General features: G+C 44.0%; 2 protein-coding genes and 1 long non-coding RNA gene across 6 annotated transcripts; 1 reads left to right on the top strand and 2 right to left on the bottom strand.

Annotated features, from left to right (window-relative positions):
- Positions 1 to 420: 420 nt before the first annotated feature.
- Positions 421 to 4,616, top strand: LOC4341584 (uncharacterized). 3 transcript variants are annotated; one of them, XM_015788507.2, is made up of 5 exons: positions 421 to 783; positions 1,873 to 2,182; positions 2,970 to 3,724; positions 3,831 to 3,929; positions 4,180 to 4,616. In XM_015788507.2, the coding sequence occupies exons 1-5, from the start codon at positions 741 to 743 to the stop codon at positions 4,428 to 4,430; spliced, it is 1,458 nt and encodes a 485-aa protein (XP_015643993.1). In that variant the 5' UTR covers positions 421 to 740; the 3' UTR covers positions 4,431 to 4,616. The 3 variants fall into 3 exon arrangements, with proteins under 3 accessions (XP_015643993.1, XP_015643992.1, XP_015643991.1); XM_015788506.2 differs by having other exon boundaries at positions 1,870 to 2,182; XM_015788505.2 differs by having other exon boundaries at positions 1,867 to 2,182.
- Positions 4,617 to 9,823: 5,207 nt separating this feature from the next.
- Positions 9,824 to 11,951, bottom strand: LOC9269820 (uncharacterized). 2 transcript variants are annotated; one of them, XR_010741779.1, is made up of 4 exons: positions 11,359 to 11,951; positions 11,087 to 11,180; positions 10,241 to 10,322; positions 9,824 to 10,142 (listed from the first exon to the last, which is right to left on the bottom strand). It is a non-coding gene; the product is annotated as an uncharacterized lncRNA (long non-coding RNA). The 2 variants fall into 2 exon arrangements; XR_010741778.1 differs by lacking the exon at positions 11,087 to 11,180.
- A 4,334-nt stretch (positions 11,952 to 16,285) lies between these two features.
- Positions 16,286 to 18,054, bottom strand: LOC136356872 (protein FAR1-RELATED SEQUENCE 5-like). The gene is made up of 3 exons (XM_066311396.1): positions 17,647 to 18,054; positions 17,262 to 17,549; positions 16,286 to 17,189 (listed from the first exon to the last, which is right to left on the bottom strand). Exons 1-3 carry the CDS (start codon positions 17,899 to 17,901, stop codon positions 16,458 to 16,460), a joined length of 1,275 nt encoding a protein of 424 aa, XP_066167493.1. The 5' UTR covers positions 17,902 to 18,054; the 3' UTR covers positions 16,286 to 16,457.

The following is an 18,054-nucleotide window of genomic DNA, read 5'->3' as shown; positions in this document are numbered from 1 at the left end:
TTTGCGTCTTCGCAGGAAAAAAAATGTGTACTGAGGAGTTGTTGTGTCATTAGCATCAAAAAATGTGTACTGAGGAGTTGTTGTGTCATTAGCATCATCAGCTCAAGTCAGTAGTACTCCCTTCCGTCCAAAAAAGGCAAACCCTGGGTTTTCGTATCCAACGTTTGATCATCTGTCTTATTTAGAAAAATTATGAAAAAAAATTAAAAAGATAAGTCACGCATAAAGTATTAATCATGTTTTATCATCTAACAACAATAAAAATACTAATTATAAAAAAATTCATATAAGACGGACAGTTAAACTTTAGACACGGAAACTTAGGGACATTTCACACAGATGCAGAGGATCCAATGCCCCAGTCAATTTCCCCACGTGCCATCTCGCTGCATCCGCCGCCGTGCTTGCGCTTGCGATTGCAGAGTTGCCATTGCCATCGCATTCAGTTGCGTTGATCCGATGGCGCAGTAGCAAAACCGAGTCTCCTCTCCTCCCTCCCTCCCTCCCTTCCCTTTGCCATCAAACGCAAGCCGGGAGAAGCACCACCACCTAGATAGAACAATAAAAATTGCTGCATCCGTCAGAGCTGGCCACTACAAAAACCAGCTGCATCACAGGAGAGAGCAGGCAGAGAGGCAGCTCTCCAGCTCGCGTTTGGGGTTGACCAGTTACTCCGGCGAACCGACGGCAAGCCGGCGCCGGCGGCGAGGGTCGTCGGGAGCGGAAGAGAGGGAGAAAGAATGGCCACCACCGCCTCCGTCCGACCTCCCCTGCTCCGACAAGGTGGATCCCTGCATCTCATCGTGCCCTCTTGTGCTATTGGGTTTATAGTACTTTCTTGGATTCTTTAGATTGGGTTGATTTGATTGATGGCCCAACATAGATATCGTCTTGGAGGAGATGGGAGCAACGGGTGTGTTGTGTTTTGCTGCTGTTCTTGGATTGGATTGGATTGGTTTATGTTTCTTGTTACTCCTGTAGAGCAACCCAAGAACTCAACCCATTACTTTATTTATTTTACACTTGTGTTTCTGTGCACTTGGATCTCAAGGAATTTATTATGTTATCAGTTGTTAGTTGTGATCCTGTTCTGTCTGCTATCCGGCCCAAACCCATCAACAGTAGTATGACCTCCTAGCATAAAATTAAATTAAATTAATCAGTAGCATTCTCTCCTTAGAGAAAAACAAAGTGGGATAAAGTAAACTAACCAGTAGAATACCCCAGTTGGGCACTTCTGATTGATTTTCATTCCTTCTAAATGTGCAATAGTTGATTACAGATGAACATAATAGATGATGATGATGTTGGTACAGATTATGTAAGTTCAGTATTTTCTCTCCCTTCTAACCGTCCTGCAGAATTGGGAATCTTAAACCAAATTGCAGTACTGTGGGGGCAAGGCAAAACATAAATGTTTCAGTTAGGAGTAGACATCATCTTGGTAGTACATGTCCAAATTAAATATTAATCAGTGTACCACACTCCTAGCACTCAGTTTCTATGCAACAATTTCAACACTTTGAGATATCAGATATGTGGCTGAAAAATGCTTATCTAGATCTTATGGAAATTAATAGTAGTATATCTTTTTTTTTCGGGCCTGTTCACTTTGATGCCAAAAAAACCTTATCAAATTTTGGCATTGCTAAAATTTTAGTATAGTTGTCAAAATTTTGGCAGGATTTTTTATATAGTTATTAAAATTTGGCAGCAAATTAAATGTAGCCACTTTTTTAGCAACCTTACTAAAAGTAAGGTTGAAAATGGCATCAAAGTGAACAGGCCTTCAATCTAATTTCTGAATTCTGGAGCTGCAAATCTGCACACACACTAACCTGATGAACACTACTACCTGTATTGCAGCAGCAGGTTCAGAAAAAGCCTCACTCCTTTGCAAACCAAAGCAGAGAGCTTCTGTCAGAAGAAGAAGCTTCACTGCCAGGGCCAGCTCGAATCCTGTGAGCATCCCGAAGCAATGGTACAACCTCGTCGCCGACCTGCCGGTGAAGCCACCGCCGCCGCTGCACCCGCAGACGCACCAGCCACTGAACCCTAGTGACCTGTCCCCTCTCTTCCCCGACGAGCTGATCAGGCAGGAGGTGACCGAGGAGCGGTTCATCGACATCCCGGAGGAGGTCGCCGAGGTTTACAAGCTCTGGCGCCCGACGCCGCTGATCAGGTAGAACACTAGCATCTCCATCGGTAGGCCTAATAAACCAAAGTTAAAGCCAAAATGTGAATTTTCAAGCTTAATTTTGAAGCTGATTTTGAAATATTTTCAACGTAGTTTTTATTGGATATTGGCTTTTAAATCACTAAGGCTGTGTTTGAGAAAGGGGAGATAGAGAAGATTGGAAAGATACGCAAAACGAGGTGAGCTATTAGTGCATGATTAATTAAATATTAATTATTTCAAATTTTAAAAATGGACTAATATGATTTTTTAAAGCAACTTTCCTATAGAAAATTTTTGCAAAAAACACACCGTTTAATAGTTTGGGAAGCGTGCACGTGGAAAACGATGTGCATTCTATCTCTAATCTCCCAGAACTAACGCTGCCTAAGAATGCACATACAAAAGGTTCACCTATAAATCATTATCTCCATCTCATAATTATTGTATTTATTAGATTCAGATTTGTCCCAAAATAGTTATCACAATGAAGTACTGATTGTCTTGTCAATCATATTTCATTAAGTTTTTTTTCCTATTATACTTTTAACCACCCTTCCAGACTTCCACTCTTACCTATACGGTCACTATAGTTTCTTTTTTCTCAAACATTAATTTAATTTATGTTAAACAATTTGAGGCAGTAATTTTTATTCGTGGATAAGCTATTAGGAAATGTGGTCAACCAATGAGCCTCTAGAACTTCGTCTGCATTGTTGCCAATCTCAGCGCTGGAATTCAGAAGAGTTCTTTGTTAAAAGTTGTTGCAATGGCGGATATATTGGTGATGCAGGGCGAGGAGGCTGGAGAAGCTGCTGGGCACGCCGGCGAAGATCTACTACAAGTACGAGGGGACGAGCCCGGCGGGGTCGCACAAGCCGAACACGGCGGTGCCGCAGGCGTGGTACAACGCCGCCGCCGGGGTGAGGAGCGTGGTGACGGAGACCGGCGCCGGGCAGTGGGGCAGCGCGCTGTCGTTCGCGAGCAGCCTGTTCGGGCTCACCTGCGAGGTGTGGCAGGTGCGCGCGTCGTACGACCAGAAGCCGTACCGGCGGCTGATGATGGAGACGTGGGGCGCCACGGTGCACCCGTCGCCGTCGGCGGCGACGGAGTCGGGGAGGAGGATCCTGGAACGCGACCCGGCGAGCCCGGGCAGCCTCGGGATCGCCATCTCGGAGGCGGTGGAGGTGGCGGCGAGGGACGCCGACACCAAGTACTGCCTCGGCAGCGTGCTCAACCACGTGCTGCTCCACCAGACGGTGATTGGGGAGGAGTGCCTGGAGCAGCTGGCGGCCGCCGGCGACGTCCCCGACGTCGTCATCGGCTGCACTGGCGGCGGGTCCAACTTCGGCGGGCTGGTGTTCCCGTTCATGCGCGAGAAGCTCGCCGGCAGGATGAGCCCGGCGTTCAAGGCCGTCGAGCCGGCGGCGTGCCCGACGCTCACCAAGGGCGTCTACGCCTACGACTTCGGCGACACCGCCGGCCTCACGCCGCTCATGAAGATGCACACCCTCGGCCATGGATTCGTCCCCGACCCCATCCATGCAGGTCTCGAATTCTTTTATCGATCTCAACAATGCACACTTCTTCAGTTCTTGCTCCAATTTGAAGTTCTTGGTTGCTAATAAACCCAAGCCATTGTTTGCAATTGCAGGAGGGCTTCGCTACCATGGAATGGCGCCACTAATCTCCCATGTGTATGAGCTTGGATTCATGGAAGCCATTGCCATCCAACAAACTGAATGCTTCGATGGTACTCCGTACTACTATCTCCGTTTTATATTATAATGCTAGATCTCCGTTTTATATTATAAGACTTTCTAGCATTGCCCACATTCATATATATGCCAATGAATCTAGACATATATGTATGTCTAAATTCATTAATATCTATATAAATGTGGGTAATACTAGAAAGTATTATAATCTGAAATTATCCATGATTTCGTTCTCCCGAAAGCTGATGTATGTGATTGCATAATTGTTTTTGCTTTGAACTCCAGCTGCGTTGAAATTTGCGCGGACGGAGGGGATCATCCCGGCGCCGGAGCCGACGCACGCGATCGCGGCGGCGATCAGGGAGGCGATGGAGTGCAAGAGGACGGGGGAGAAGAAGGTGATCCTGATGGCCATGTGCGGGCACGGCCACTTCGACCTGGCGTCCTACGAGAAGTACCTGAGGGGCGACATGGTCGACCTCTCCCACTCCGACGAGAAGCTGCAGGAAGCCCTCGCCGCCGTCCCCAAAATCTGATCAATGCGATACAAAAATAATCATCAGTAACCAAGAAGAATAATCTCTGTTGTTGTGTTCTTGGCATGTTGTTGTTTTGCCTTGGCGACCGTGTTCATCTGCTGTTGATTTAGGGACGCATATGGACTGAATAAATTTGATCAATAAATGAAGTAGTTTCCCCTAATAGGGGAATGTTTGGCACAACTCCGGATCCAACATGTTTTGGGGCTGGGTATTCTAGATTCACAAGTTCATGAATCTGAATTTACGACTATGTCAAAACATCTATTTATCTATCTTCTATCTATTATATACTAAAAGTCCATTAAACTTCCTACAAACGCTCTCAAGCTACCACGTGAGAATCCTACAAACGCTTCTAAGCCATCACGTGGCGTTATAATAAATTGGTGGACCCACTATTTCTATAATAATAAATCGCTAGACCTACTATTTTCAACTATTATATTTATCTTTAGAAAAAAAAATCCCACAGCCCACCTATTCTCCCATAGGCCCACCCTCTCCTCAGTGCGTGCGTACATATGTATTTGTACATACTCTAAATAGTCATTGTCACAGGGCGGCGGCGGCAGCGCTGCACGGCGCGGGGCGGAGCAGGGACGAGCGCGGACACGACGAGGCCGAGCATGCCGAGCTGGGACAGAACGCTGGGGGCGGCGGTGGTCCAGAGGTGGCCGGCGAAGGAATCAGCCGTGCCGGTGAAGTTGGTGAGGAGATTCGAGGCTGCCACCAGCGGCAGGTGCAGCTGCTGCGTCAGGTACGCGATCATGTTCGTGTTGAAGCCAGCCGTGGCGAACCTGTCGCACACATCGTTCGCTGCATTGGTAGAGTAGGGTGTATATTTTATTATACTTAAATTTTTATATATGTAAATCATAGATACATAGATTTATCCGGATTAACATGTCCAACATCTGTAATGAGGAAAGACGAATAATTTGGTTGGTTGGACTATACACAATATGTTAGATCATCTGAATATCCAATGGTTAGAAATGATGGACTACCGAATTAGGTAAAAATTGAGGGTCATATATTTTGTTTTTTTCTCATAACTTCTACTTTTTTTTTCTAATTTGTATCCCTATACTGTACACATATTCATAATTTCCTATGAGGAATTATCCATAGCTATGGCCAATCGATATCTGCCAAATAATAAAGTTAGTATCAATTTTTCTACATAAATCAGTACAACCATTAATTATATATGGTTGTATATGTAATATCTTTTATAACTTAAGTTTTACACTTTCCATATGGAACTTCAAGAGTCATATGTCTTAGACTCTTAAGGTACCATACCAACCCCAATCTTCAATAGATAATTTTATAAATAACAATTAAATTCGTTTTGTGATGCTAACGAAGAAAATTCATGGAAACAATCACAATTTTAAACGTTGCAGATATTATTTCGCTGTTATACCGCTCCTATAAGTTTCTTAAATTCATCCTACATACGGTACATGCCCGCTCGAATGCGCGGGCTACCTTCCTAGTTGAGAAAATTTCTGTAGCACAGAAAATAAAGGTAACAAAAAAAAATAGTATATAAACCTACATACATGAACGGAACATATGACAGGAGTGCTATGAATTGAAGAAAAACTAAGTGGCATATGCTTCTTGTTGAAAAGGGAAAATTTTGTGCTATTTTTTAGTACTGATTTTTTTCCCATTGCTATAGATCAAATTTTCTCTGTAACATTTGGATAAATAATTTTACTTTTATTTAAAATAAAATACGAAACTTTAAACAACTATAATTTAACATATATAAACTTTCAACATGACCTAAAATCTAGAGTTGTGCTAAACAAGAGCATTTGCAATCATATCACTACCAAATATACGCCTAAAGCAAACACATTGCTACTAGCCCAGAGGCCGGAGCGTGAGTTTCGATAATGGGTTATGAAGGGTGGAATGGGAAATGAAAATGAATAGAACATTAGAATGAAATAAGGTGACATGAATGGACTGGACTGTTAAGATTAAAAGTTAATCCTTGGAGGTCGGGATAACATTTTCCTAGCCCATTTTAATGGGTCGGCCCAATAGAGGGGTATTTCTGTCTCGGAAAAAAGTACACCGAAGGTCTCTCAACTTATCATCGAGTTACAAAATCGTCCCCTAATCTCAAAACCAGATATATAACATCCCTCAACTTAGAAAACCGTTTACTATATGTCCTTCGGTGGTTTTGACTCCAGTTTTGTCCGACGTGGCGGTTGCGTCAGCGTAGGACCTACGTGGGCCCCACATGTAAGTGAAACCTTAGTCTCTTTTCCCTTCTTCTCTCTATCCTCTCTCCCCTCCCCTCCAAGCAGATCGCTGGAGAGGGCACGACGCGGGGTGGAGCGGCCAGCTGGAGGAGCGGGCGACGGCGCGGGGAGCAGCCGGCTGGCGGAGCGGGCGGGCGTTGGGCGGAGCGGCGGCGGTAGCTGCGCCCGCCGCATTGGCCTGCCGGAGGACCGGGCGAGCGGTTGACGGAGCAGGCGACAGTACGGGGAGCTGTTGGTCTGCGGAGCAGACGAGCGGCTGGCAGGCGCGCTGCGGGAGAGGAAGAGGCTGTGGCAGCAAGGTACACGCCGTCGGCGCCGCGGTGCGTGCGCGGGAGGCGGCGACACCATTTGAAGTGTTTGGTTTTGGCTGTGGAGAGGCCATGGAAGCCGGCGATGTGGGAGGGCGGGTGCAGGAGGTCGTGCGGCACCGGCAGGCGACGGTCAATGTCGACCATCTGGAGGGGAGAGAGAGGAGAAGCGAGGGGAAAGAAGAAAGCGAATCCGTCGTCGTCCAGTTATACATCTCCGCCTCGACAATGGTCGAACCTCATCGACGAGGCGGAGGCAAATGGCATCGATGGGGAGCCGAATGGGGAGAGCGAGGGTGGCGTGGGCGGCAGGAGTGTGTGAGCGCGGAGGAGCGGCGAGTGGAGCAGGCGGTTGTGGGCGGAACGGGCACGACGTATAAGATAGCTTCTTCCCACGCCGCCGCCCAGCTTCTTCCCGCGTGGTCGCCAGCCGCCGACCCTGCTTCGCCGCCGTCTGCCTCTCCCTTCTCAACCGTCGCAGCCGCCGCCGCCTCCCTTCTCTCGTGTCGACGGTCCGACCCCGAGGTCGCACGCGACGTCCACAGAATCTCCTCTCCCGCCTCGCCCTGGTGACCTCGTCCCCACCCACCAGCCGCCATGCAGAGAGGAGAGAAGTGAGAGAGAGAGATGAGGAAGGGAGAGAAGAGGAGGGAGAGAGATGACCTGGCATTCTGACATATGGAGCCCATGTGGGTTCTGCGCTGACTTAGCCACCATGTAAGACAAAATCAGGATAAAAACCACAAAAGGATCTAAAGTGAACGGTTTTGTAAGTTGAGAGATGTATATATATATGTATATATGTATATATATGTACATATGTATATATATGTGTACATATGTATATATGTATCACTGGTGGAGAAAGGGGCTTTACTCCCGGTTCGTAACCCCCCTATAGTCCCGGTTTTCAAACCGGGACTACCAATCCGGGACTAAAGATCACTATCTTTAGTCCCGGGTGAAAAAACCGGGAGTAAAAATCCATTTTTAGTCCCGGTTGGTGTTACCAACCGGGACTAAAGATAGAGCCTTTTTAGTCCCGGTTGGTAACACCAACCGGGACTAAAGATAGAGCTAGACTAGCTAGATCCGGTTGCTCCATTATTATTTTCTTTTCTTCATTATATTGATTTCACCACATCCCCTTCCCAAAATCCCAAATAAATTATCCCCAAATCCTCAACTCCCCAAATCGATACATCACAGATACATCACAAATTTTACAAAATTCATCATAGATACATCACATTCACATCACACACAAATCAAATACACAGATCCGAATCACAAATTCTAAAAAGAAGAAGAAAAAAAAGCCCGTTGCCACTGCCGCGCCGGCCGCCAGCCGCCGGCCGCCGGAGCGCCGCCCGCCGCGAGGCCGCCTGGCCCTTCGCCGCACCGCCCGCCACCGCACCGCCCAACGCCGCGCCGCCCCCACCCACCGCGCCACCCGGGCCGCAGCACCGCTCAGCCACCGCGCTGCCCGCGAGGCCGCCTGGGCCGCTGCGCCGCCCGGCCACCGCGCTGCCCGCGAGGCCGCCCGGGCCGCCCCCCCTCCCGCCCGCGAGGCCGTCCGGGCCTCCGCGCCGCCGGCCGCCAGGCCCTCCGCCCGCCGGCGCTGGTAGAGGAGAAAGAGGAAAAGGAGGAGAGAAGTTAAAAGGAGAGGAGGAAGAAGAGGAAGAGATATGGAGGAGGAAGAGATAAGGCCAGGGAGGAGATAGAATATATTAACTGCTCCTCCTCCTCCTCGATTTGGTCTCGTACTCTTCGCCGCCCATGTTGCGCATGCCGATCTTTTATTCCGGTTGGTGTTACCAACCGGGACTAAAGATCTATCTTTAGTCCCGGTTGGTAACACTAACCGGGACTAAAGATAATAGAGATCTTTAGTCCCGGTTAGTGTAGATCTTTAGTCCCGGTTGGTAAGATAAAAAAAAAACTCTATCCTTTTGAACCGGGACTAAAGATATCTTTAGTCTCGGTTTTTATTGCAACCGAGACTATTGTGTATTTTGGCCGACCGATTAAAGATGGTTTCTCCACCAGTGTATGTATATATGTATATGTATGTATGTATATATGTATATGTATGTATATGTATATATATATATGTATATATATATGTATACATATATATATACATATATATATATATATATATGTATACATATATATATACATATATATATACATATATACATATATATATACATATATACATATATATATACATATATACATATATATATACATATATATATATATATATATACATATATATATATATATATATATATATATATATATATATATATATATGTATGTATGTATGTATGTATGTATGTAGACACACACGGTAGCGCTACATGGCGCGTGTGTGGCGCTACGATAGTTAGTAGCGCGACTCTCATCACTGCTGGCCTCCGGATTTTCCGTTTTTTCCCGATCCCGGAAAAAAAATCCCACCGCATCCCTCTCGTTCCACCCCTCTTCTCGGTCCTCCAGTAAAAGTTTTTCTGCTATTATTCCGTTCTTTCCTGTTAGACCGCGAGTAAAAAAATTACTTTGGAGCCTACAGCCACGAGTAAATTTTTTATTTTGGCGCACGCTCCCACTCCCGCTTTTCTCTCCCTCTCGTTCGATTCTTCTTTCCGTTCCTCCAGTAAAAAAATCATTCCTTGTTATTTCGTCCCTGTTAGACCGCGAGTAAATAAATTACTTTGGAGCCTAACACGGTGAGTTAAAAAATTACTTGTTTTGACCCTACAACAGTATGTCAGCCCGTGAGTAAATAAATCACTGCCGGTCAGATATTAACAATATTTTCTTTTACACACGGGTTCTGTTACATTCAGACACACACTATACAATAAACAAATTACATGCTTAAACTCAAAAGTAAAAAAATTACAAAGGATATAAACACTCCAACAAAAATCATCAAAGAAATTCAGATCAGCAGATCCTCCTCTTCTCCACGGGATCCATCTTTGATGGACGAATGTTGTAGTGGAGGCGGCTGGCTCGCCAACCAACCAGCGTAGAACAGGACTGTGTGGCGGTAGCATTAGGAATCAGGATGGGCAGCCCAGGATCAAGCATGGCCGCTATTAAACATGCAGACCATAAAATCAGTAATGCCTCAAAAGATTAGTGCACTAACAACCAACAGAGGTGCATTATTAGTGATTGTTGAAAGTTATACCTCCGGCGCTAGCGACAATGTTTCCCATGTCACCGCATGATGCATTTCATCATCTTCGAGTCCACCGGGTTACATTGTGTTCCTGCAAGACCAAAATTTGCCATATATAAATGCACTATGAGTAGGCATGCCTTAGTGGATTGACTCATAGTATGAGGCTATGAGCAACTGAGCATTGCACAGGACATGGTGATGTTTGCAGGCTGAAAAGCCAAAAATTAATGCAAGTGCAAGCTCATGGGAAATCGAAATGGGCATTTGGTGGTACATATCAGGGATAAGTGGCAAAGCGTTGATAAGAGGCTTATGAATTGTTGATCGTGTGGATTAAGCTTATTAGAGAATTTTTGGCTCGTTTTTACCAAGAGAACTGCTGCAAGCTACAGAGTTGAAAGCACATAGTCCTACCAGCGATCATATATTTTCAGTTACCATCTGAATGCCATGGAGGACATAGAATAACTTCAATTGTAACGTTCAGTCAAAATTATTTACAGGAAACAATTGATTGTATATACAACTAATCAAATAAACCAAATTAGTACTAATAAAAAACACCAGTCTTGGTTTACCAAAGCAATCGTTTGTCAGAGAATGCGACACCTAAGCTGACTCTAGGCCACATGTGCACATCTACAGATCATCCTAGTTCTTCTGTTGTTTTCAGAAGCTAAGAACAGCCCTGCATGCATGAATCATCACATATACACTTATAGCACCAAGCGAAGCCATCCACCAAACAACTTCTAATGTGTTTAGGTTGGATGTGTCCACTCAATACACGGATACAAAAGACATGAATCAAAGATCAGTCAAAACATCAGAAAGATTAGTTCTGTTAGGTACCTGACATATATTAACTTCATCCCGTTGGCTAGGAATGAAGTTGCCTGTGAAACAAAGGTTCACGTTGGCCGCCAATTGAGAAACGCATGCCCTTCTGTCGGCAGGCATTAATCAGTGGTTACTACCCAATCTTAACAAAACCGCATCCCCACAGCCAACACAGGCACATAGCTCATCCAAAATCAAAACGACGGTGCAATCCAATACAGGCTGATAAAAAAACTACTGATACCATATAACGCTACTAGTTGATAGGAACTAACGAGCTGTACCTGAAATAGATTTCAATTGACTACAGCTGCTACACGGACCTCCTGTATTCTTTGCCGGCGCTGACCTGCCGCGCACGACGGCAACGACAATTTACTGACATTCTTCGCCACCGCTTTAGGGGAGGAGGGAGAACGACCCATCGGACCCCAGATCCGCAGCCTCCTCTCCGAATCCTGCCACCCTCTGTGCTTCAAATGTCGTTGGTACCGCTGCTCTCCACCCACCACCGACACGCAAGAATCAAAAGAGGATTCGGGCGAAGCTCTCCTAGATCCGGCGATGGGATGGATGTCGGTGACAGAGGGGCAGCCGACGGTGCCATTTGGGGGGGGGGGGGGGGGTGTCGCAGCCTCAACCGCATGGTGCCATCCAGCAGTCGATGGAGCGCCCAAGTCGCCATCCAATAGGGGAAAATGTTTTGGGGCGGTGTTGTGTAGCACGTTACCTCGCAGCCGCTTATCCCCGCCTGGAAGGAACTTGCGGCGGCGCGGGCGACCTCCGCTGCACAGGCGGCGAGAGAAGAAGGGCGCTCACTGTCGCCGGCGAGAAAAAAAAAACTAACCGAAAAAAGTGGGGAGACGATAACTACAATAGTTTGAAATGACTGAAAAATCGCTGCTGTATACATTGTGCCTGGAAAAAATTAAAAAAAATGGCTCGTAGTTAACAATTAATTGTGTTCATAGTTAAAAAATAACTTAGTGTCGGATGAGTTGGAGTGAAAAAAAAAAGAGACTACCTTCGATGGCAGTTAAAAAATAACTGATTTGTTTCAATGTGAGTCAAAATGATTCCTAAAAAATTTGAAAAAAAAATATACATGACTAAACGTGATGTTTATTATAGTTGCTGAATAACACTTAGATAAAATTTAACTGACTAAATATGAGTATGTATGGTGAGCTATGTAGTAGTAAAGATTTAACTCGCGAATCAATATGTGTGGTACTATGGGGATACGCATTGGTGGTGTGGGGGGAGAGGGAGGAGGGTTGCGCAGCACGTGGGACTGAGGACGTGTAGTAGTCAAATATCATAATCAAAATGGGTGGAGTGGGGGTGGGTCTGGTTACCGTGTTAAGCGTCGTTTTATATATATATATATATATATATATATATATATATATATATATATATATATATATATATATATATATATATATATATATATATATATATATATATATATATATATATATATATATATATATATATATATATATATATATATATACTACTACCGGGAGTAGCTACTCCCTCCCTGTCCGCCACCAATTCAATTCGTTTGCCCAGATAATGGTAATGACTATTAACGGGTTTATTGAATCGAATACTTTTACCCGTTTTCTTTTACCCGTATTTTTTTCCCTCGGGGTCAACAAGATTGTTTCTGTTCTGTAGCAGATTCGAAAATTGAATCAAGATTCCTGAGTTTGTTGTAGATAGAATTTTGTTCGGAGACAGCTGACCAGATATATTTCAGGGTGGTTTTTTCGCTCTTCAGTTTGCTTATCCAAAGCGAGAAAGCAGGATGATTATCCCGTCGAGCAGAACATTATCGATCTAAAACTGTTCTTTGCGTTTTGAGAGTTCTTAACCCATCTAAACTCAGATTAGTAGCCTCGCCGGCGGCTGCGTTGCAGATAACATTGAAAGGTCTAGCATGGAGAACTCCAGTTCCAAGGTTTGTTGCCATATTCATCTGTTATTTTGCAGTGAATGTGGTGCCGGCCATGGCGACGATGAACAGCACCAACCTGACATTGGTACGGTATAGCAGTGTCAGGCTGCAGGCTGCCGGAGAGGAGCGCCCCAATGTGCCGCGTGCACGCCGAGCGCCCCAACACCGGCGCCGTCGAAGCTCGCGGCAGCCATTGATGGATTTTTTTTCCTAATCTTTGAGTCTTTTTTTGATCGTATCTCTTACTAATTTGTTTTGTTTATGTTTTTGCATTTGCAGCACCTTTGCAGTCCTGCAGCAGGTGCGAATGTTTCAGGTGGTGGTGGCTCTAGTTCTGTTTTCACTAGAGCCCTTCATGCTGCTCAAGCAAGAAAGATGCATCAGCGGAAGCAGCTACCTGGTTCTGCAGTATCAAATTCCAAAAAAACAAGTGGCATCAAGGGTAAAAAGGTAGTACAAGAAAAAATTTACACCAGGTGCACTCCTGCTATTCTCTCAGATCTATTCTCAGGTTTTGGTGATCAGCAAAAAGAGCTAGTGAAACAGATGGAGTTTGATAGAGGTGCAATCTCATGTAGTTTGTCAATCTATTCAATATAAAAAGAATCCATTTTTCCATAAGAATTGTTGATATATCTGTACACAGGCTATCCATGTGGATCGTACCTACGATGCCAGGTCTGACATCGAGCCCCCAAGCTTTAATCTAGGAATAACACAAGATATCGAAGAAGCAAACATGGTGGCATGTACCCCAGGTCATGACATCTCCAATGTGGCTGAAGACTCTGACAAAGAACAAGAACTCAACTTTTTAGCACGTACCCCAGATCAGCCAATCTCAAAGTCAGTAGATGCCTCTGACAAATCCGGATAAGGTAATGCAGTGCACAAAACTCCCTCTTCGCATGGAGGTAATGATACCCACAAGCCTGTATCAGTTTTTCATTTTCATTCATAACCAACCACATGCACATAATATGTCTCACTCTTACTGTTCTGTCTCATAATAGGTTACCAACAAACTAAACTTAGTAGTTTCTCTCCGTACTCTATGTTGAAAGAGACGAGTGGGGCGAGGATTTTCATGCGTGAGGAGTACGCATGTACAAAGCTCCCACCTAAATCCAAGAGGAGAATTATCGGCGGTCCTTCTGATATCCTATTCGATCGGCCAAAGAGGTCGATTAAACCAAGCCATTCGGTGAAATCACCATTTCTGAGCAAGCAACACTCTTTCGTCAGGCATGACCAGAAGGCACTTGATGATTTATACACATATGCAATTTCAATCACTGATGCAGAAGCTCTTAAGTAAGCCACCTATCTGAAACACTTGATGATTTATACACATATACAACTTCAATCGCTTATGCATAAGCTCTAATGTAAGCCACCTACCTGAAATGTTCCTTTCTTTCACCACTAATTGTAAAGATATCACATTTAACAGGAAAATCTGGGTTCACATCTCCCAACCTGTCCCTATGTCATTAAGCCTACATGACATACAACAGGCTATTCGGCTAGACACTCAAATGCAAGAAGAAACATTCAATGTTGCAGTTCAAGTATTAGCAGCGGATGAGATACAGAGATTTGGAGGAACTGATTTTGTATGCTGGAGACATTTCTTAAATCAAGATTTTGCAGTAAGTGCTTCCAATTACTCTAGACTATTTTAATTCTGAAATATGGTGTGTTTTAACACAATATGGCGCTGTAGATGTTTGCAACAGCTGGTGATGACCAGTGGAACCCAGAGGATCATCTCCCCTCATTCAAAGATGACTCTCTGATACCATATGACGTACCTAGTTGCCACCTGGTTTGATAATTAACAGCATCTTGAAAAATTCAGTACATCAAGTGCAAATGTTCAGGCCACTAACTTTTGCAATGTCAATATTAATTTGCAGATATTTATTCCACTACTTCAACCATTGCACTATTCTCTATACGCATTTGATATGGAGAAAAAAAAATTATGCATTCTTGACCCACTGAGAGACGCCTCGAAAAGATCAGAGGATACAGCAGAAAGACACTTAAAAACAAAATTTCACATTTCATCTGCTCTGAAGGAGTGCATGAAGCTTGCATTTCCAGATTGGGATGAGGATATACCAAACTGGGTTTCTGAGTTCCCTTCGGCCATCCCAGCTATAAACAACAGGTTCCAGTTCATGCTCCCAATTTGATCCAAATTAATTTTTTCATTCTACTCATTTATGGTCATTACAATAATAACAATTTTGGTAGGCTGGAATGTGCCTTTCACGTGCTCTACTACATGCGAAACTGGGATGGAACTCGCCTTGTGAACCCCCCAAAATCTGTGAGTTTTATGTACACACTAGGTTCAACTTAAGTTTCATTGAAGTAGCTTCCTTTTATAATAAATATTTTTCTATATTAACAACAGGATCAACGAGATCTTCGAAAGGAATTTCTGTCCAACTTATTGTCATTCAAAGGCAACGAAGCTATTCTGCCGGACTTCGTCGTTCACTGCCTGAAGTTATCTAACAAGATCTGAGCATGTTATGCAAGCATGCCAAAATAAAGATTACATTCAGTTACATCATTATTATCTAAAATTTGTTAGGTCCCAATAATATTTGTCTTGTTCTTATTCAACATTTTTCAAGGCTTCATGTTCTCTGTTATTCTCTTCCCAAATTAATGAATTTGTCATTTACCTTCCAAATATCATAAATTTAGATTTTCCCAACATCAAATCCATGATGTTCACCTATGGCAAATTAAATACTACAAACTAATTACATCTTCTGTTGCCGTACATTACGTGATCAGCTCTCCTCCAAACTTAGAGAGCAGATCATGACACGATCCAAATCAGTGCATGCCCGGCGAAAAAAAGACAAGTTCTGCTCCCAGAGCAGAACAGTATGCCAATTGATTTATGCTACCACGAGGATACATCCCACCAAACAACAGCAGAAACTATTAGCCATGTACTGCTGCCGAGAAAACATCCCACCAGAACAACAGCAGAAACTACTAGCCATGTTCTGCTACCGTGCTAAACCCCATCTAAAAAAACACCACACGCACTCTTTTCATGTTCTGCTCCCGATGCAGAGCATGATGAAAAACGTTTTTGGCTCCCACGAAGATTCGTCCAACACTACCTCTAGCAGAAACAATTAGCCATGTTCTGCTCCAATAGGATGCTTCCAAAGACTACAACTTCACCACATACTCTGAGGCACAACAGAAAATAGGAAAATACAAAACTAGTGTTCGCAAATTTCCTACAATGTTTGCCAAATGTAAATATTCAAAATGAACTACATGTTCTGCTGACGAAATTTAATAATAATAAAATTTCCATTGTATGCTAAACGAAATGCTAACATCAACCCTGCAGAACATTGAACAGAATAATTACACTCACTTCTTCCTCTCATAACTAGATTTCCGACCACATGTACTCTTATAGTGGCCATGACCACCACATTGCTTGCAGTACCTAATCTGCTTCGTTGACTCTTTTTTTCCTTTGGCGTGATTCTTCGACTCGTCCTTGGAGGTACTCTCACTAGCCTTCTTCTTCTTTGCTTTGCTAGATGTCTCTCCCTTCGACATCAGTCTGGTACTCCTCGGTCGTCCACGACTTCTTCTAACCTCAGGAGGGAGTATGTCTTCTTCGTTGACATCAGTCATGTCCACATCAACTGAATCCTCACCAGCAGAAACATCCTGTCCAATGCCGTCCTCATCGGCTACACAAAATTCATCAGACATTCCATGCTCCGAGTCAGAACTGTCTACACTATCATCCAATTGCACACCAGTAGGTTTCTTCCCAATTGTTCTATCTCCGTAGTGAATTTCCTTGTTGTTTACAACTTGCGAAGTACACATGACCTGAAGTTCTCCAATCAGCTTTGTCAACACTTCCACTGTCTTCTCATATGTTTCTGAACTAGTACCACCAAGTCTAACCATATCAAGTGCAGACTTGTGCAGGAGGGTGTTCCGATAAGTTCTCGATGATGCCGCCTCCTTATCCTTCAAGTACGACTCCTCCAAGTGCTTTGGGATTGAATCTCTAGCATCTTTTGTCCACCTCTTCAGGATATACTTCTTCGGTATTTCCGTGAAACCATACTGTACCATAACCTGCAAAAACACTATGCATTAACACACAAAAACACAACAGCGTTATGAGAACTGCTTAATATTCAAACTTACTCTGATAATATGGGAGCATATAATTCCCAAGTGTTCAAAAAGCTTGCATCCACATGACAGATCTTGTTCAGTCAGGTCAACCTGAACCTTAAATTCTTTGCTGCCCCAACTTTGCAAGGTGTCATCACCTATATGGACTAGCTGCAGAACATGCTGATCAGAAGTATGATAAACCATAAATGAAAAGCTTAGCTTGAACTGTTCCTTGAACCTGGAAAATGCACCCCTAGTGTACACCCGAGAAGCATGTTTCTCAATGGGCGAGCTAGTTAATGTGGAAACCTTCTCCTACAGTTCACGAGAAATGACAAGCATATTATAACATGTTCAGCAGAAAGTACCATACACCGATATATCATATGGAAATAATTAAAAAAAAACATACATTGTATGTATCATGCTCCTCAGCGTCTTCCGCTTCAATCCTATCATTGTAGAAATTCTCATACCTCTTTGCAAATCCATGTAGCGAAGAGGATGGTTTTACATACTTCTTCAGAACATGATTCATGCTCTCACTTCTTTGTGTGGTTGACATCCTAGCAAAAAAGAATTCCCTGAAGTAAGCTGGAGCCCATTTTTTCTTCATGTCCCACATCCTGCGCAAATACACGCTAGACTCGAGATTGTACTGCTCCATTAAATCTGACCATGCCTTCTCAAACTCTGCCTCTGTTTGGGGTTCATTTAACACCCGGTGGAACTCCTGTTTGAAACTGCTTCTTTTACTGTAAATGTTCCCCAAGTTCTCCTTAGCATTCTTCAGAACATGCCATTTGCAAACTCTATGAAT

Source organism: Oryza sativa, chromosome 6 (assembly GCF_034140825.1).
Source record: "Oryza sativa Japonica Group chromosome 6, ASM3414082v1".
NCBI lineage: Eukaryota > Viridiplantae > Streptophyta > Magnoliopsida > Poales > Poaceae > Oryza > Oryza sativa.
Note: the sequence above shows the minus strand (reverse complement) of the source record. Positions and strands in the feature narration are given on the sequence as shown.